We start from the raw sequence: 21,849 nt of genomic DNA on the forward strand, positions 1-21,849 counted from the left end.
ATTAATGCCGAACGAATTAAGTGCTAGAGTCGTGTTTTTATGAATGGAACGCATGCATTTACGTTTCGGTCGACGTTTTTTTTAATTGCTTTTTCCTAAACATTTTGCTGTGATTATAGAACTTCTGTTCAATTGGAACATTTTTAGTTGTTTGCTGTTTGTCTCACTGCTTTGTTCCTTTATGGCTTATTGCGTCTTACTCAGCATTATGTAAAGTTAAGTCGCACAATCTTTACACAGTACAAGTGTAACGTTGTATTACTATAGAAATTAGAGATGCCAAGACAAGAAGCCAGAAATTATTAATCATTGAAAAGGACAAGTTTATTGATTCAAAGAGCTCCTAGTCTTAACTCTTTCAAGCACACATTTGTGTGACTTGATTCCTATACGACTATCTTTACTCTTTTTTTTGTTGACAACATGTGGAACAACCATCGCCTAATATTTGTAACAAAATCTCCTTCTTCATTCGTTTAAACCAGAGGTCATTGTGCGATGATCCCTAACTATTGCGGCCTTTTGTAGTGAAATGTATTGCAAAACAATCTGTCGATAGTAGTTCGAATTAGCAGAATAGGCAATAATATTGGTGGTACGCTTGTCGCAGCACAAAATCATACATTTCCAGATTTGAAGAAACGAAACTAAAAATAGTAGATTACGCTGGATGGGGCGGAACCCGTTCATTACATGAGATGTCGATTTTGTTATACGAGTCAAACTCACGAGTATGTAATTAAGCAGCTCGCTTTGGAACATGTTATTTTGACAAATGTAGGGCATATCTGAGCCAAAGCCAAGGTATGTAACTACACGAGTCAAAATAACTTTTTCCAAAGCGAGTTGCTTAAAACAGACAAGCGAGTTCGATAGTCTCATAAATTCTATGTACATGTCCCATGTACATGTAATGAACACTTTCCGTGGAGGCCCAAACGTGTATGTAATGCGTAATGGCCACTTTCCGCATGGGATAGCGAATCGAACAATTTACCTCAAAATTGTGGGAAATTTTAAGTAAATCATTTTGACAGGAAAGGCACTCCCATGAACTAGTAGACATATCAATTAACCGTCACGCTATACACGTCGTCTGCTTAACACAGCGAATGTCTGTAATCGATTTTGGGTCACTAGTTCATTGTATCACTCTATGCACTGTTAGGCCGCGAAAAAGACATTCATTGGACACACCCATATTCAAGTCCAATGTGAAAATTTAGAACAGTCAGAAAAGTCGTTGCTTGTGTCATTACGTCACGTATGATGTGGTAAGGGTTGTATGTAAATCAGGACAAAAGGGAAAAACGAAAACAGTTTTGGTTTGCTTCATTGTTTTTATTTTAAAACGAGTATTTGTATTCATGTATATAATCAATAAAATAATTTCCTTTATACAATTCTTATCGCATAAACCTCCCTTAAACATCTTAACATCATATTTTTCTATTTCGAATTGTAGAATTTTGTTTATAATCATTTTATTAGCACACTACACAGCCAATATGAAGTTAAATTTCCCTTTGTTTCTCTTTTGTTTTGTTCTTTTGTAATTATTTTTTCCGCACACAAATTGTTCGTTTTCCGATTTTTATTTCATTTTCATTTTTCACTTAACGAAGTAGAAGTTTCTGTAAGACATCAATTTACGAAAGAAAGGTCGATCGAAGGTCGTAAACTTTTCATGAAGTTCCATAGAATAGTTTTTAGCGAAAAACTCGCCCATAAATCCGCAGAGATTTAAAGGCTCTTCCTCTTCTTTACATAAAAATTTCGCATTCAGACTATCATTCCATATGGAAATAATTGTTTGAATTGTCTGTTGCTATAAACTCAAGATTTTTGTTTTAAAAATGTTGACGACTCCTAAAATTAGAAATTTGTTTTTTTTTTGGCTGTACCGTTTCATTAAACTTGACATACAATTAGCATATCACCATTTATAACTACCGAATCTGTTGCTTCGTTTGATCGTAGGTGGTGGGACATTTCTACACGGTCAATATCGTCAGGAACGATAATAGGGAACGTCAGACTTTCTGAACAGAAATTCCAGACGAAAACACAAAATCTGACTTTCACTAATATCGATTTTTGAACGGTAATATCGTTCCTGACGATATTGACCGTGTACAAATGTCGCCTGTCCGTTTGATAAACGTATTTTCAACAGGTTGATCTAACAAATCTATTTTCCTCATGTATTAAAACGACCAGAGCCCAGACTTTGTCGACAATGGATGATTTGCTGTCTACAAAAGGTCACGTATTAGTAAAATATTAGTAATTCATACTCCAATTTTTCACGCCTTAGTAGTAAGTTTTTATGACTAGAGAAAGGAGCGTTTTCCTAACATAACACAATAGTAAAAATAATACAATTTTCTTATATATTCACAAAACACCTTAGATTGGAGTAGAGGATAAAATAACGTTTTTACACTCAGACTTGGACTGCGCTAGTCAAACGTAACTTTTCGTTTTCGATATTATATTTACCCTTATCGCGGGTTTAATCGAAACTCCAGCTTCACAGAACAACTTTGTCTTTGCGCGTCATAACAAACTTTGACTTAAAATATCGAAATTATCGAAATTTTGCAAAACAAAAGATTAGCGCTCGACTAGGGCAGCCCAACCCTGTTTTACATAAAGTTAGAACCTTGAGAGAAGTGACTTGTTATATCGAAAACACACAAGTAACTTTGCGTTGTGTTGTGTTGTGTTTGTCTAACGCATCCTTCAAATCGAATTACGATGGAAAACGTAGCATAATGGTCGACCTCATCAACGCAAAAATTGCTCGTGTGTTTCCGGCTTTAGAACCTCAGATAAATACGAGTATAAATGATGTCACAATGTCTTCGCTATATGTGACAGTTAGGATCGAAAGTCTGTCTTTTACATCTGTCAAACTGACGTTTTAAATTCTATTTCAGTAAAAGAACTAAATGTAGACACAATGTAGACGTTTAAAATTCAAAATTGTCTTTTGTTCTTCTGTCAAGTTTGATGGCCTTAACAAAAGAATAATTTGAATTAGCTCTCCTTCGCGTTGCTATTTGTAGCTATAGTAAATTTTACGAATTCGCGATCATTACACATATTTAGTTTGATTTGACGTTTTAAACGTCACTTTGACAGATGGAAAAGACCGACTGTTGATCCCAACTGTCACATATGCCTGTTTCACTTCGAAGTTCTACGTAAATTAAATTGTTAGCTTCTTATCGAAAAAATGGCACATTAAACTTAATCTTCAGCCGATCTTAATATCAAATGTTCTACGTTCTGTGCTTTCTCGTTAACGCTTTCCACATCGCCCAACATTGCCTGCAATTCCATCGATCGCTGATGAATGTTCGTCATATTGTTCATTGGAAGTATAATCGGCGTTTTGTTAGCTTTGTCCGGCAGTAAAGCTTCCGTCGTTTTATTGTGTTCTAGTTTCTCTAAAGCGTCTATAAGTCTTTTCTGTTTCTTTGTACGTTCCTTTTGGAAGAATAATCGAATGTAATATATGGGAAATATAACGCATTGACCGGCTGGCTCTTCAGCATCGATATAGACTCCACGCACCAAAACGGAATTGGAACAATTCAGTAGCGCTAACAGTAAAAATGCAAAACTGTGCGTCATCGAGTTGCTTAAAATTGGTGAGTCTGTGGAAGATGGTAAAGAAAAACGAGTCTGAAACAAATCGGTAATGTGAAATCTGTTGCCGTCGCAACCTTTTAGGAAGTATAGATCACACAGTTGCCAAACACCGCGCCAAACATTAACCGTACCGATAAAGCTGAGAAAGAGGAATATGTCAGCGGCAGCTACACGCCAGAATCCCTTTAAACGATCGCATGCCCATCGCATCAGTGACTGCATGGCGAACGTTAGAGCCACTACTCCATAACCAATTACCTTAAATTATTTGAAAAAGAAAAAACGAAACAGTTGAGACTGACTAAAATATCCGTCGATTTGAAATGAATGGATGAAGGTTAACATTCCATTCTGTGTACATGAATTTAATAATAAACTTTTCCAGTACACGAGATTGGAATTGATTAAGAAATAAAAGCGACTTTTGTGAGTGTGCATTTAAATTAGGGAACAAAAGGTTTTCATGTCTTTTGTCCATTGCAAAATTGTTTCGAATCGGTTCTGGTTGGTTCGGGGCTTACATAATTCAGTTCTTCCATTTTAGAAATTCTTTTTGTTTCGTATCACGTTATACGTACCAATGAACCCCATGCTGTCATCCGAATATCGTCTGGATAAATAACTAAATCGCATATGACCCATGTTCCTCGCCAAACGAATACCACCAATGTACCGATTACCAATACTGAAAACGCACAGTCTAATATGTAGAGACCAGGTTCCTGGGCACTCTAGAAAATGTTGGAAGTAATTTTTATAAATTATTTAAAGAGACCTAGTTTCACGATCAAGAGCTGCTATCAACTTCTATAATTAGCATCGTCACCAATTGATTTAATGAATTTTCATTTCATTTGTAGGATTGTAAATATTTACTATAATCGAATTGCTAGCGGTTTGTTGACGGAAACACATGGCAACAGATCTCCCATATATCCTAATATTTCGATTCTTGCTCTTAGACGTAAGCTGTAATTGTTTAGCTCTCCGTTTACTTTTTAAAACATTTAAAATGGATACAGGAAAGGGTAATCAAATTTCAACCGAAAAGACTGACTTTGCATCATTATTCGGATCTACAACTACCACGCGCATTTGAGTATAAGTAAGTACTCATAACCAGTTTTGTTTGTATGAGTCGCCCAGCTGAAAATCAGCTGAAGCAAACTTAGGCTAGAATTTGACAGCCCTTTCCTGTAACTTAGTCGTGCAAGAAAATCGACGAAGAGATTCGAAGCTATGTCAGGATCAATGCACAAACGTTGTGTTACGATATCTCAGACTTTCTAATTAAACGAAAATTTCTTCAACGTGGAAGGCCTGTAATAGCAATCATATATGTGTGAACGGTATATTGCACTGTTGATATCGATACAGTGAACAACGTGCGTAATCACACGTAGTATTGCTCTATTGTCTCGTAAAAGTTTCTCAGGATTTGTTGTACAAATATTATTATCTACGTAGCATGTAGCAATCGAATTGGCACTCTGTTGCAGAACGCACAATCTCCCAATTCAACGAGATCGGGGTCGTTAAACCCCAATTTAAATATTTTTTCTTTGATGCATTTCAATGTGTAATTTTCGACAGAACTCATAATCAAATTGTTTAAATTTTGTTGCCGCTACGGTCGTCTAAATTTCATTTCTGTTACGTATCGAATCCGACCAAATCGCATCAGCTGATATTCCGTATCAATATCAATGTCAAAGACATTGTTCGCAGAACATGTTCATCATACTGCTTATGATTGATGATTGATCTACAGATACGATTGTGGATGAGGAATAATTCAGCAAAATGGAAAAGTACAAAAATTGCGTCAAGTGACGACGAAAGTCCGTGGTTGGGTCTTGTTGAAAACATTATCGTGGAACAAAATATACAAATTGATGACAAGCGCTAGTTATAATGCAACTTATGACAGGGCCTATAATAGACTCTATTTATAGGAATTTAATTTAATTTTAGAAAATAAATTCCTAAAAATTGGCCCTGCGTATGACGAATCTATATGCGCTTCAAGCACTTGCCTTCATCATTCGTGGTTCATACAACTTAAGGGATCTTCTTGAAGGGACCCTTTTACCAGCAATTACTTGGTCTTTGTAGTGTGACAATTTAAGCAATTTAACTAATGGGCTTTCAAGACGCTCAAACTCTTCCTTGTATGGTTTATGGTTTCTTCTCATTACGTAGCGCTGTATTTACAATTATGAACCAATTTCGTGTGGAATTTATTGTTTGAATTTATTCTGAAACAATTTCGGTGTTGAACTTGCACGTTCATTCGTTTCAAGTTAATCTTTAAACTGAGTTCATAGCTCGTTACAGGTTTGGTTTCAGTGCATTCGAACGCAATATTTAGTGACGATTGCGTGTAAGGTATTATCGGTTCTCTGAATGAATCAGCGCATAATCACCCAACATTTAGTTGGCCTTTATGTTACAGTCAGAGGCAGTGAAATTTCAGCATGAATTTGCTTTAGACGTTTTTCAGCTGATCCACACATACAATCAAAACTGTTTATAGGGTTGAAACTGCTATATGCACGCGTGTGGTAGTCGTAAAACCGTATAAAGACGTATAAACCGTTATAATTGTTGGAGTGGCTGAAGTAAATTCATGCTGAAATTTCACTGCCTCTGACTGTAGCATAAGCTTTTTCTAGTTTGTCATTAGATTGGGGGGCGATTCCTACCTATTTAAAACTATTCAAAAAGTCAATTTCGTTCTCACCACTTTGTACATCGTTGGCACGGTAAAATAGTCTTTTGAATGATCCGATGATATAGCAAAGGGCGTCGCGGATATATTTCGCATGCCCTTCATTAACACTAAAAAAATGGTCGACACAAATGTGATTGTAAATATCGTTGCTAAATTATGTGGCACATGATGATCCATGAGTATCCATCCTCCTCGCCAGCAATTCACGCACGCTAAACCGTAGATGTACGTATAGATTCGAGAACATACCAGATAAGTTATCCGATGCTTATCCGGATGCAAATTCTTTTTCAACTTTTCTTGGAATATATTAAACACTAAATGACCCAAAATTCCAGCCGACAGGGATATGATGGCACTGAGTTGTGGATTATGTGAAAATAGTAACAATCCGGTGAGATTCCATGTTCCGCGCCAATATAAAATGACAATCGGTGCTAATACCATAGACGAGAATACGATGTCGATGAAATGTAAAAATGTCGCATGAACACTTTCGGGTGTAGCTATCATACCATCGGCCAAACCAGCCGTACTTCCACGCATTGTTTGATTTTCTTTCGATAGAACATTCACTGTGTGACTGAATCAATTTGCTCGGATGACTACAATGACGCTGTTATATATTATAATCCATATTCATTGGCACAAGCGGCATTCCTTTCAATTGGATTTTATTTGCGGATTTCTGTTGTCGATTTTGGACACTTAAAATCACACTTTAATATCAGCACTCGAACCGTTCAATTATATCTTCACTTTAAGTCCATCAAATCTTTCAATTGTTTCGTTCAATATTGTAAGTAGATGCGACACTTGTACTATAATACACCTGTTATCAATTTACGTTAATTGGTTTGACTCGTGTTATCGGATTCAGTAAAAGTTTGGAAAAGATTTGCTTAATTTGAGTTCTTATACTGAGAAAACGGTTTCACTTTCAATTATTGAAAATTCAGAACAATTTTTTTGCCCTATCTTTTGGTATAAAGGTTAAAATAATGTCTCTGATAATTACAGGCCTCCCACCTCATTCTTAATTATTGGTTGTGTGAAAACAGAATTTCCTACTTCCTTTGCAGAACATAAATTAGGACAATGTTTTCCATCTACATCGACTCATAACGGCATCAGTTCTCCTTTCTCAATTCTATGTCAAATTGACATTGTCAGCTCTACCGCGATAGAGTAAGAAACAAAGCTAATGTCAACAGAAACATTACTAATTTTTTACTCGGCGTATTTCAGTCCAATAAAATGCAATTGTATAGCACATGAACCCAGGACTCAGGAACAGTAATCAGTTTTTCAATATTATCTTGGAGATAAGGGTTTGACAATGCGTTTGCTATCGTTTCATCGATCCTTTTTGTAAGACTCTTATCGCCAAGCCGATATATAAAAATAATTGAAAAACTGATTGCTGTTCCGCATTCCTGAGGTCCCATACGAAGGCATTTTATTTGACTAAAATCCGTCGAGTAAAAAATTATTTATTTTTGGGTGGACATTGGCTTTGGTGGAGCGACATCTTTCAGTGAAATAGTGAATCGTACTCTGTCGATAGAGTTGACAAAGAATAGAGGAAAGAGAACTGGATGCCGTAGTCCGTCTCCTGATCTAATAGGATCTCAGTGATGAAATATTTGTAAGTTTTTCTTTCATACATTTCGTAAAGTTGTCCTACCCCCTCGATCTGCCAGAGTTGTGGTGTCATTTTTGTTTTTTTGATAAACCTAAAAACTCCTATCTTAACTCCTTACTTTTCAACTGTCGCTCTTTTAAAAAAAATATTCCGAGTTTCCTGGTTTCTAAAATTACGCAACTCATTTTAGGAGTGGGAGATCTGTCATTGTTGTTCTCAATTTCTTAATTTAATTGTCAACAGGAAGCTATTTTCATGTTTGCGTTTTTTTTAAATAAATAAATAAAAACGAACAAGCGAGGAAAACAGTGACCCTTCAGTCTGTAAGATCGTTATGAGCTCATTACACTTTCTCAGTAACTCTTCTTTGCGTCTTTACATACAGCGAAAAGTTATCAATAAAAGATGGAATATTGAGCTGCGATACAGGTTGTGTGGTTCTTCTAGAATCAGTTGTATGGATTTAATATAAAAACGTATCGCCTATTGTAATTAGTCGTACGATCAAATCGATATTCAAATCTTCAAATGAACAATGAGAATTTGTAAGTTCCAGGTGAATGGGCTATTAGAATTATCACTTGATAATAACACTGACGTAGTAATCCAAATGAATTGGAAGATCGAGTAGCCTAAGTTCGAAGGGTAAACACGGTGTTTTATCTGTAGTCCGGATATCGTTTGACATCCGCTAGTTGCAGCCAGTTCCTTCTCTGCTAACAGGTTATGGGCCCAGTATGATCAATATGTTATGATAGTCAACATAAATAGTTACTATTGATTGAAGTTCTGGTATTTGTGACAGGGCTGAAGACATTTGAAATAGGCTGTGCTACAACGGTAGCTGTGAAGGCAGTGATATCCGTCAAAGTAGCCAATTCAAGAAGTGTTGAAACTCTACTAACATGGTCACTAAATTTCTTCAAATCCATGTTTCTAGCGAAATGGATGAACGATTCACAAAATCAGAAATGATTTCATAATTTTTTTAAACTAGATTTAGAAGAGATTATCAGCGATTTGAAAAGCAGCGAGTGTCTTCGATATTAACAAATGCAATTTAATACGTAATTTTCAACCACTCACTACATTGTTAATTAAATAAGAAAACTTTCCATAATTCCAGCGATTTTTCAGAGGCGAACACTCAGACAATAGACAATTTCGATATTTGTTTAGCTATAATTTTGTTTGATTTAAAAATATTAATCTTATTGTCATTGTAATCTGTATCTACAGCACAATTTATTCGTCAACCAATGGAAATTAAAAATGCGGTAAATCAACAAGCCCTGTATAGTTTAGTGATGCGATAAAATCTTTGAGAGTACAATTTTACTACGTTCATTCGGTTTTTACTTAATGAATCTGGCTACTTACTTAAATTGCGTGTCACACAAGCTAAGCATGTTACGAATTGTGTGGCTAGAGCACAAAATATTGAATGAACATGAACGTTTCTATTGCAAATTTAGTGGATTGTAAATTTGCGTAAGACTTTGTGGGCAAATTTTAACTTGAAAAGTTAAGTGTCGTAAAATTGTGGACAAAGTGTGATTGACCGTTTTTCTCCACGAAACAATAACATCAATTTGTTGCACAATTAAAAAAAAAAAGTTGACGGTTCGCGGGAGAAATTTCTATTTTCTACATTGTCATAACATGGGAGAAAATAGACATTTTCTCACCCGAACGGTCATCAGACCAAAAAAGGCATCACCAAAACTTCATTTGTTCGTGCATTTTTGAATGAAAAATAATTAGGTTTTCTATTAATATGAATCAATCAAAGAAAATTTATTTGCAAGTTTAACGTTTTATGACAATGCAGAAAACATAAGAAATTTTTTGTTAATTTTACATTTACAAACCAATAGTTGGACGGTAACGGTAACTTCGTTGTTTGTGTAAACTTTACCGAAAAGGGATCTCATTCCTTATTTAACGTCAAACTTTAACGAAATACGTTTTCGGTAGGTCAATTATCATCGTAACGAAAGAGAAAAAGTTCTAACGCATACCGTGCACACTTTCAAAACTGTCCGATAAAATTAAAACCGTAAGAACGCCTGCTTATCGGGTTGGAAAATTTCGTCATCTGCAGCCTCTGGACTAATTCAAAGTCTGAACTTTCCACATATCTTTCCCCACTAACACCTGAGAGTCAAAAAAGGCGCTTAATTCGTGTGACAATAGAACCTTAAATTGAATTAAGCAAATCGTTTCCAAACTGTCAAGTAACAAGGAATGGAAAACACAACACAATATTCACAGTCGTATAAACGTGTGCATTACTTTCATACGGAATGATCTTTCGTTTCACTTGAGTTCGTTCAATTGCATTTAAATTGCAATAAATAAATTTTTTCCTATTTTTCTCGATTCACTGTAAGCACACCCGTTTTAAATCAGTTAATAAATTCGTAAACACAATATCGTTTATATTGCTCCATTTTCCGTCTTCATTTTTGTACTACATCGATGAAAGTTAATCGACTTGTTGATACGCGATGATATTGTGGATAATATTGTGTACACACTTGGAATTAAAAAAAAAATCAATTTATCAGAAAGCTCAGCATTGCTGGGAAACACGAACTGCACTAATATGTATCCAAAAAGCCACTAAAGACCGTTAGCACTTTGATTTTATATTGTTTCGATTTTAACGTCAAATATAAATGATGTTCACTCTTATCAGGCTAATAATTCAGTGTGAAGGCATCACAATAAAAACATTTTTTGTGTCTTCACAAATGATTCGGTTATGAAGAGCAAAGATTATGCGGTTTACACGGTCGAAATACTGATACTACGTATACAACTACTACCGTTACTAAAACATTGTGCGGGTGGTATAGTGTATGGTATTGAGTATGTAGCGAGTTAGAGAGCACCGCTTTATTTGTATAGAACTGTTCTGGAGGCAAGGAATTACAATTCGCTATCATGATCGGTTTGCGACAGGTGAGGTTGATTCACAGGTTTTTTTTCTCCGATTGAACAACAATGCAGAAACATTGTTGCATCATTCAGAAACCTCAGTTCTTGTCAATAAATTCAGAAAGAGTTTTCCTTCGAAACACTTGTTTCTCAGCCGGTCAATCAATAACAATCACACAATTTCACCTGTTGACAATAAATTTAAAAAGAGTTTTCCTTCGGCAGACCTGTTTTTCAGTAGGTTTCTGATCGTAACTGTCGCAGAACCTCACTTCTTGTCCATAAATTTAAAAAAAAGTTTTCCTTCGGCAGACTCGTTTTTCAAGAAGTATGTGTTTTGTATCTGTCGCATTATACGGATGCATTTAGTTTGGTGTCCTTATCGTAGAAAATTTCCTCAAAATTCTTGATGATCGCTAAACGACCGACGCTTCATGTAAAAGTAAGCGCATAGATGAGAACACTTGGTGTAAATTTTTATGTTTATCGGAAAATTTCATACAAGTTTTTTACCGGTTGGACACTACCAGATAAACATCACTTACATACGAAGGGACTATCATATTTCTAATATAAACCCACCGTTACCCTCCTATGTCACCACACCATTTTCGGTTCGTGTGAGTTTGTGTACATTGAAGATTACCTCAATGAACATCGATGTGTGTCAGAATGTGGTGCGTATCATGAATGTATGACATAAATTGTTCTGAGCAATTTTTTTTTGGTGTGATTGTGTTCAATTTGAATAATATACAGAAAGAGTCTACTTAATTTGTCAATTACCTTTCGCTATCTTGTATGCATGCAGGCTCTCCCAATAAAGCATAGAGACCATAATAAAGCATAAACGACATAATGTTGGATTTCTTTATCTGAATTATATTCAGAGATATTTTTGTGATTGACTTTACGGTGCTTTGCTGTTGATTGTGAATTATGCTCGAAACGTTGTATGGAGAAAGCTCTGTCACTTCCTTAAAATTAAAATTATTTTGACGAAAAAGCTTTCAAAAATAATTACAAAATCGAGCTGTTTCATTTTGTGTCAGTTTGCATTCAAACCAAGACGATAATAAAACATCATCCATCGTCGCGGTGTATATTAATCAGTTCGGCGTAGCGGAAGAATATGAAAATTGTCGTTCATGAATGAATATTGTCAAGACATTCAATTAAAAAGCAACCGAAATGGGCTTGAGTGTGTTTCACTCCGACCAATTAAAATTAGTGTCACAAGAATGCTGTAACATTATCTCAAAATCTGTCCTTGTATGTACATCCGTTTGAAGATAATTACAGTAAATTAGAGAGTTTACAAGTTTACAAAGAAATCAGCACCAATACGGATTTGAATGCAGGGCCTATAATCAGGAAAACATTTTCGCGAATTTTCACAGTTTATGTGAACTCAAAAATCACGAAATTTGTGAAAAATTGCAGAAAACGTTTTCAAGATTACAGGCCCTGGCTGGGGATAACGACGTCAATTCACTTTTTTTCTATTCTATGTCAACTATACCGATAGAGAATGATTCACTATTTCACTGAAAGATTCCGCTGCAACAAAGCCAATGTCAACAGAAAAATAATTAATTTTTTACTTGACGGATCTTAGTCAAGTAAAATGCCATCGTATAGCACATAACCTCAGGAATCCGGAACAGTAATCAGTTTTTCCTCTACTTTTTGAATGACTAGAGTGAGGCTACTCAAACTGTGTACGTACCTCTATTCTGTAGCGGGTAGGAAATCCAAAAGCGAATTCCTTCGTGTCCGTAAGAATCAATACAGGCCTGTGAGTAAAGCTAATTATAATGACATTTATCGAACCGAATTTTATTCGAATTATTACGGGGCCACAACATTTCGTAAGCTCTTGAAGATGAGTAAAAGAAATAAACAAGAGGCCGTCTCGGTTAGTCCTTGCATCCATCCAATACCTGGGAAGATTTTAGTAAATTTATTCCTTGCATGAGAAACAAGTTTAAATTAATCAAAATTACCAAAATACTTATCAATCACTGCCCAGCCACCTCGCCAATGCATCTGGCACGTCCAGCTAAACAGATACGCGTACAGTTTCGTCAGTATGGATCTGCACATGACCCGTGTCCAAGTTCTTTTTTGCAATTTCGTCTTTTTGTATTCCGTGTACAAAAACTCACGTATCATTGCAATGACCAAATGGAACACCATTCCGAAGATGAAACAATTCATCGGTGGAAAGTATTCCATATTTGTGTCCATTATGGCCCATGTACCTCGCCAGTGTATGATTACAAGTGGGCTGATAACAAATAACGACAGGCACACATCACAGGTGTTCAAACAGCGCTTCGTACACCGATTAGGCGGTAGAATTAGGCTGTACACATCGTCGCGATCATCTCTGGGAACGATTTTATGTTCGTCAAGATGGTCAGCAAACTGTTCGTCGTCGTTGTCGACATAATGATTATAATCGTCACCGTGATCATCCATGTTGTGTTTTTGGTTTACAATTACAGTATTTAGCAATCAAATTTAAATGTTTTATGCATTGCCATGCCAGTCGTTTTTGCACTATACTAAAATTCCACTCACTTCACTTTGCTCCTCGAATCACAGCCAATCACTTACATTTCCCAAATCAAACTATTCAATTTGGAAGATTCTATTGAATCATGTTACGATTCTGTGGTGAATGTTCTTCGCTTTATATTTATCAATTAAATGCGTTGCACTTGACAGGCTTTATAACTTAATTTGGAATGTCGCAGTCTAGTCGTCAGACCTGAACATAATAGTACACAACTTTCACTTGAGTTGTACAACAATTGTAAATGGGGTTTGCGTAGTAGGGTGGGTCGTATTTTCATTTTGTTTTTATTTTAAAAGGCCTGGCCCCAGGCTGTACTCAGAATTGACCAAGGAATCCGAAACAGCAAAAAAAAAATTAAAAATCCATTTTTTCCTTGTCTCTAGACTGATTTTTGATTTTTGGGGTAGTAGCATGAAATTGCACACAATGTTGACAGATATCTCGGGCAGTTGGGAACAGAAGACATTGCTGCTAACTGTAGTGGATAGCTGAGGAGTCCAGCTATGAAATACCATAAGAACGTTGTTGTTCTTCAGCTTCACTCGGGCAGGGTAACTCTGTCAGTGTTCCCGAGTAAGACTTTTCGACAAAAAATTTCAACTTTATTTGCAAATAAAATCGGCAAATCACGACATAATACATCGTGTGAGGTATGTCTGAACAGGTAATCTCATAGAGAATCCATTGCAGAGAAGTTTTTTGATAACAAGTTGAAAAAACTCATAGGAGCTTTGTTTTTGAAGCCAAAAGTTGGCAATTTTTTGGTAGAATGAAAAAGTCAAATGAACAAAAATCGACGAATTTACGTTTATTTGCTCAGAAAATTGTTATTTAGGGTGAATAGGTATAAAACTATCAATTTCACCAGATTAGAACCTTTTAATTTGCATTTTTTGTTCATTTAACTTTTTCATTCTACCAAAAAATTGCCAACTTTTGGCTTCAAAAACAAAGCTCCTATGAGTTGTTTCAACTTGTTATCAAAAAACTTCTCTGCAATGAATTCTCTATTAGATTACCTGTTCAGACATACCTCACACGATGTATTATGTCGTGATTTGCCGATTTTGTTTGCAAATAAAGTTGAAATTTTTGGTCTAGAGGCAGGGGAAAAATGAATAAAATTTTTTTTTTTTTTGCTGTTTCGGATTCCTTGGTCAATTCTGAGTACAGCCTGGGGCCAGGCCTTTTAAAATAAAAACAAAATGAAAATACGACCCACCCTATTGCGTAGTATCAATGAAGAATTCAAAAAGCTTTCGAATAAATAACTGAGTACAGTGAACGACATCTCAAATGTCTCAATGTCAAATTTTTCTGAGAATTTTATTGTGTCATTGCAAATTCACAATGACATTCTCTGAAAAAAATGACAGTGAGACATTTGAGATGTCGTTCACTGTAACATCCTCACACAATGAGAATTTCTATGTATGGCCAGTGCGTGTCTAATGAAGACGAACATGGAAAAGTGGATGTAATTACATATCACACAAAAGCGCCTTTTAAAAAGAGAGAAAGAATCACGCAGGTCCTTTAGTTACAAAATTAGTAATATCAGCTCCGATGTTTGGTTCCATTTCTAAGGTAACATCTATTTCATTCTATGAATCGTCAGCTTTCCTTGCAGATAATAAGCTCTTCACTGGAGTGACCATCGGCTTAAAGCTTAACACCACCAACTTTTTGAAATTTTTATTTTTTGATTACAGTTAGAGACAGTGAAATTTCAGCACGAAATTACTTCAGCTGTTTTTCAGCTGATCCACACAAACAGTCAAGCTCACTGCCTCCAACTGTATAGCTAGTTTTTTATGATTTTAACGTTTCGAGAGATTGGTTGAAGTGGGGCTAAGCTTTGGCGAGTCTGTAGACATTCGTTTTGATAATATCATCTTGTGATTCTTTTAAATCAAAAATCATTTGAGTACCTAGTGCTAGCCTACTTTTTTCTTGTAATACATATTGTCTTAAATAAATTACCTTCATTCTGTAAAACTACAGTGCCGACTGGCCATACTGGAAAGTCGGGCGATTCCCGAAAGGCCTTTTACATGTTTATACGAAAAAAGGACCTTTTGGTAGCCAGTCAGGCACTGGTATAACAAAGCCGAGTCAAAAAGTTTCTTGCACCACCAATTTTCAAACGTTTCGAAAATGTTTCCTCGTTTAACGAACGCATCCGCGACTCAAACAGGAAAACAAATTTCACGCGTCAAAAAACGCGTGAATTTTTTTCGCTCGCTCGTCCTAACCTTTCTTCAGTAGTCGGCATGCCAAGTTTGAAGTTTCTAGGGCTTTCCGTCTGGGCTTCTATAGAGAGACAAACAAATATGTGTCAGCTGAATTTCCATCAGTTATGAGATGTAATCTAATTTTTTGCAGTATGAACTTGCGTCACGACACCCTACTATGCGGTCATGATTGGAAAACAGTTGTTATACGTATGTAAATGAGTTATTAAATTTTCCATTACTGTGTCCGTGTTTTTCACGTTATCCAAACGTTCTTTCGCATCGGGTTTTCTATTGAAGAAGAAAACCAAAAATTTGTAGATTTAACCGTAAATTCAAGTCTAAAACCAATTACTAAATGACTGAGTAAGAATATTTACATACACCGTTACCACCTTGACTCCTTATTGAGTTGGACAGTTGAGGGAACGCAATCGATAATGTTTACTTCATTAATAATTAACGCTCTGTCAAGTTAATGTATTTGGCTTTGGACGAAATTGCTGTCCTTTTCATTTCTATTTATATCAATCGATTTCAAAATAGCCAACAGATTTTTATTATTGTCTTTGTTAGAAAATTAACACCATCGATGTGTTATGACACCATTTGAATTACTTGCTAACGCGTCTGATGCAGTTTACTGTTTCTACTTCTCACTTTTCAACATTCATTGTATTGTATGAACAGTATTTGGCTTGATGTACTGCATTAGTGTTTTCAAATACAGGTGGTTGTGGTAGAAAAAAGGCTCCGTACGCCCAAGCTCTTTAAGATTCTTCTTTCTTTCATGTCGTTTGCCACGAAAAGTTTTGGAACAAAATATTTTTTTCCTAAAAATTGTCTCTCCAGCTGGGATTCATATGAAAACCTTCAAAGTTGAATATTTCCGAAAATACAATAGCTTTTTAAAAAAATCCTTTTGTTCTGGAAAGTCGGGCTCATTACCGATATTTTGTGGAAAAACATTTTATTAGAGGAGTCGGAATGGAGTCAGTACTAGGGTTCCCCCAAAAATTGTCCTGGAAAATTCATCAACTTTGAAGCCCAGGTCATTTCCAATTCCAATCAATTTTACATAAAAGTGATTTCATTCGAAAGCTAGATTCAAGTACTTCTGATTCCAGCCGGCCAGCCATGGTCCATGGTCAGGAGCCTGAGATATGGCTTGGAAAAGTCATGTATGCCCTAGATCAATTAAAGGCACCTAGCTATAGCTTGGGATACTACTTTCAGTGTTTCTTGCGCAGACAACTTTTGTGTTAGTGACGATTTTCGCTATGAAAATTACAATTTACCTTTACTTTACGAAAGCTTTTCGTGTGAATAATTACTTTACTGGTCCCGTTCCTCGATGAAATAATTTTTGTGACTGTTGCAGGTGTTACTGATCCAAGGACACTAGGACAATTCTGACGTTTTTAGCCATTTCTTCGTCTAAAATTTGGACTTTTAACAAGTTTGAAGTAACCAGAGGTCAGTTCCTAAATATTAGTGACGTCTTCATGGTCCACTGTCTTCCCTATCCCAGAACACAGGAAAATTTTGTTACAAAACTTTTCATGGCAAACAACATGAAACAAAGAAAAATCTTAAAGAACCTGGCACGGAATAACACAGGTACCTGCACTATACGGTTTCAAGTGTTCTATCAGAATTATAAATAAAGAAAACCTTTAGTTTAAATTCTTATCCTTTCAAAAACGGTTATTCTGCTATAAGAACAGTGACATTCGGTTAATATAGTCTTAAATAGCGAAATGAACGTTAAAACAAATGAAGTAACAGATTTTGTATCGGAAAATTTGGGGAAACATGAGAAAATATACGTTTTACCAAAAACAGCTCCTGCACTTTGAAGAAAGATAGTAAACGATTTTATGATTACAATTGTCGTTGCTAAAATGTCAAACAAAATCAGGAAACATTTACCATAAATTTAAAGACTCAGAAACTAATTCTAAATCGCCCACAAGGAAACGGCACGTAAGGACCATTATATACGAGTCAACGACCGAATTTATTGGTCACGAGTCCATCAATAATTATACATGTTGATACTCAACAATATTGTTTTTATGACATGAATGCCAAATGAATGACAGTTCATCAAATATAGATGAAATTGCAAAATCCCACGCCGAATCCCAGAAATCTCGTAAACTATATCAAACGTAAATAACGCATGTTTGTTGTCTAACAATACCATACGATGCTCGTGCGAATCGGCAATTATTATTACGATTATTTAATAAGTCACCATTGTGCCATTCGTTGCGCAAAACGAGATACCAATAAAATAGAGCTCTCTCTTCGCATTAACTATAAATATACAAAATCCCATGATCGGAATGATAATAAACTAGCGGAAAACCTTTAAAGTAATTGCTATTAAATGAATGCTTTTAATTGAATGTCCAGTTATGTTAATCCATTCTGATATAGGAGCAAAAAGTTAATTATTACGAATGACTGTATGAAAGGTAGATAATGCTGGAATTCTGTTTCGTATCGAAGCTTTAATTGGTCACTTGCTTGTTTTAATATCCATACAAATGCGTAGTGGTAGAACTACGTGGAACTTTTATTGAAAAAAATGTTATTTATTCGAAAGCTTTTGGGATTTCTTTAATTCTATAATTACTGTAGTCGATCCGGCACTTTTAATTTCACTTAACACCACCAAGAACAGCACTCAATTTCCTTCGAGAACGTTGCGGTACACCTTTTAAATGAATTTAAAATTTCAGTTTCGTTTCAAAGTCTTTTTTTCGAACTGAACTATTTCTTAAGTAGATCGGTAAACGAATACGAGAGCTGTGACCACACTTTATTTATCATTACAATCCATGCAATTAGCAATTTATTGTACCGGCATTAGACAGTGTAAATACTGTAACTTGTTTAAAATTCGATTTTGTTATACTTCTCAAAATCAATAACGATAATATTTTATAAATCGGAAGGTGTACCCTTAAATTCTGATTCGTCTAATCGAAATCAACACGTACGTTAACCAAATACTTCTTTTTGTAGGTCGTGACCAGGGAAATAATTTTCCTTAGGTCGTGCCCAGACGATAGTCGAAAGTGAAATGTTTTTTGTTCTTGGTGGTGAAATCGTTACAAGTGGGTGAAAATTACAATCACATGGTGGATGTGCTATGTACATAGGTATGTGGTCGTTTGTGGATACAATTTGCTCCTGACGAGTTGAATGTGTAAAACCGAAAGGAATGCGCCGAAACGCTCATTTCTTCAAATTCAATTTTTGAAGCATTCTGTGCCAAGCCCGAAAACTGTGTATGCAAATTGTGATAATTTTGATGTCACGATGGAACGGTGATTGTTTGATTTAGTGTCATTGTTGGTATTTATAAGTACGTTTATGTAATCGCAAGTGATGGTTTTGGCAGAAAATTGACTGAAAAATGAACATTGCGGTCTTCTGAATTTCTGAACTATTATACACCACTCTCCATCAATTTCTCGCTCACGGTTTTTTTGAACAAAGAAAAGAAGTTTTACACGTCAGTTCTCTTTCCTCTATTTTTTGTCAACTCTACCAACAGGGTACGATTCACTATTTCACTGAAAGATGTCGCTGCAACAAAGCCAATGTGAACCGAAAAATAATTAATTTTTTACAAGACGGATTTTAGTCAAATAGCACATGGCCTCAGGACTCTGGAACTGTAATTGGTCTTTCAATCGGTAGTATATCGGCTTGGCGATATGATAACATATGTTTTTTTCAAACCTTTATCTCTAAGAAAATATAGGACCGATTGACGAAATGATTACTGTTCCGGAGTCCTGAGGTCCTGTGCTACACTGACAAAAAATATTTTTTCAAGTTACCTGTGACAGATAATCTTTTCAAACATATTACCTGCAGATGGTAATATTGCAAAAAGTTAGCTGACACAGGTAATTTTTCAGAAAAAAATTATCTGTGACTGGTATCGTGTCCCAAAGCTTTCTGTAAGTAGGCTCTATCTGTCAAGCATTACCTGTGACAGATAATGTGCCTGCCAAATGTTAGTTGCCGCAGATAATGTACCTGCAAATCTGTAGTACGTAATCTACATTAGCTGGCACGGGTAATGTTTTCGCTGATATTAGCAATGTAACGTCACGTACGGAATGGCTCAGTGACAACGCACTGAACTCATGGCCTAAGGGTCCCCGGATCGAACCCAGCGGGTGCAACTTTTTTTTATTGCAAATTTACTGTCGAAATTAAGCTTTTACATTACCAGTCACGTCACAGCTAATTTTAAAAAGATTACCTGTCACAGGTAATGTAACGAAAAAACATTACCTGGAGACATACATTGCCTGTGACCGCTGTTTAGTTTTCTGTCAGTGTATATAATGGCAATTTATTTGACTAAAATCCGTGGAGTAATCATTTTTCTGTTGACATTGGCTTTGTTGCAGCGACATCTTTCAGTGAAATCGTTTTTTATCTGTAGAAGTTGACATAGAGTAGAGGAAAGAGAAGTGATTCCATAATTGATCTACTGATAAATGTTCGCGAAAGAATTCTGAATTGCATTACAGACATTGACTCATCTTCGATTGTTGTCTGCCGTATTGAGCGATTAAACGATTAAATATTTTTAGATTATTTAAAAATTACGCAACACTTTGTTTCAAATTCGCGGAACGCGTATTTCTCGAGTTATTTGAGATTTAATTTTGATAACAGCACTGAAAAAGCGTTGCGCAATTTATGAATGATCGATCGACACTTTTAGTCTCATTTCCTTTTATAGTTTCAAGTGTCGTCACACATTGTCACATTGAATTCAAAGAGAGGGCGTAAAAAAATCCATTTTATAATTTTCTAAACTTTGAATTTTATTAAAATTTCTTGTCGTTTACATATTTTCTACTTGGTTTTCTGTTCATTAAAATTGCAATAACAATTGATTTGATTCTGAGTGTCGTTTTTAAGTAGGTAGTTTTGTATTTTGAGATTTAAAAAAGTTTCTTTTTATACTTAGTGTGTATAGTATACAGTATAGTGTTTGTGGGGGAACGAATTGATAATTCTATCTACTTTTCGAATTTTTTTTTAGAATTTTTGTTAATCAATTTGTGGAAAATTAATTTAATTAAAATAGGGACAACGTCACATTGTGTCATTTAGATCTAAACAGACAGAACTACAGCAGTCTATTAAGTCAGTTCAATTACAAGATTTATCTTTAAAATTGTTATTATAATATGTGTCTCATTCGTTTGATTCTTTACAGAATGGGCAATTTGTAATACTTATCGTTATATATTAATCATTGGAAACAAGAAACTTTAACTTAATTTAAATTGTCAATTTTAACATTAAATATTTTGGTTGGTTGGTTTTTTTTTATCATTTTCCTAATTTTATTTGATTAAAAATTAAATTATTGAATGCCTCTGAGTTAAACGTAATTTTCTTGACGTGATGGATGGAAAATAAATTAAAACTGAATTTTAGAAGTGAAGTCACACTCCTCATTGCGTCATGAGAAAAAAAATTGTTTCAACGACAATCCTCTAGGTCGAGCGATTACGTAGCACTGCTAAGACTCTTAATATAAAATATTTTGTTATTTATGCAACTGCAGCGAACTTTAGCGGAATTTGTACAGGAATTTGCTTCAGCTTTTCATCAGCTGGTTTACTCATACTCATTCAAACAAAACGACGCCTTTACATGGTTTTATCACAACCTCAGTTTTGTCTGTATGTAGACCAGCTGGAAGACAGTTGATGCAAATTCCGATTTTATTTGCACTGTAGACGTCAAGAATTATTATTTTCATTCACAGAGTGCATTCTCATTAGAAATTGATTGGATTTGATTATCTCTACACAAAGGCTAATTTAAAGTGAAATTTAACAGTCGAATATTAATTTTTATAACAATTATTACCACATTGTGTTCAGTAGCGCTGAATAACTTTCCAAACTCCGTAAAATTGAGGAAAGTTCGATGAAATTACAGTATGTTATCCGTTGTCAACAGTTGTTGAATTTTTAGGCAGTTCATTATTGAA

At 35.3% G+C, this 21,849-nt stretch overlaps 2 protein-coding genes across 8 annotated transcripts in view; one reads left to right on the plus strand and one right to left on the minus strand.

Moving 5' to 3' along the window:
- Nucleotides 1–21,849, plus strand: part of LOC119081920 (phosphoglucomutase-2) — a 40,866-nt gene that overhangs the window by 6,367 nt on the left and 12,650 nt on the right. The window lies entirely within an intron of this gene.
- On the minus strand, nucleotides 1,413–18,734 carry LOC119081921. 6 transcript variants are annotated; one of them, XR_005088552.1, is made up of 8 exons: nucleotides 18,445–18,734; nucleotides 12,989–13,758; nucleotides 12,838–12,925; nucleotides 12,712–12,778; nucleotides 4,239–4,391; nucleotides 3,735–3,918; nucleotides 3,188–3,665; nucleotides 1,413–2,878 (listed from the first exon to the last, which is right to left on the minus strand). XR_005088552.1 is itself a non-coding variant. In XM_037191169.1 (7 exons), the coding sequence occupies exons 2-7, from the start codon at nucleotides 13,464–13,466 to the stop codon at nucleotides 3,256–3,258; spliced, it is 1,380 nt and encodes a 459-aa protein (XP_037047064.1). In that variant the 5' UTR covers nucleotides 13,467–13,758; nucleotides 18,445–18,734; the 3' UTR covers nucleotides 1,530–3,255. The 6 variants fall into 6 exon arrangements, 5 of the variants coding, with proteins under 5 accessions (XP_037047064.1, XP_037047065.1, XP_037047068.1 ...); XM_037191169.1 differs by having other exon boundaries at nucleotides 1,530–3,665; XM_037191170.1 differs by lacking the exon at nucleotides 18,445–18,734 and having other exon boundaries at nucleotides 1,530–3,665; nucleotides 12,989–13,778.

Source organism: Bradysia coprophila, unplaced genomic scaffold (assembly GCF_014529535.1).
Source record: "Bradysia coprophila strain Holo2 unplaced genomic scaffold, BU_Bcop_v1 contig_373, whole genome shotgun sequence".
Lineage (NCBI taxonomy): Eukaryota > Metazoa > Arthropoda > Insecta > Diptera > Sciaridae > Bradysia > Bradysia coprophila.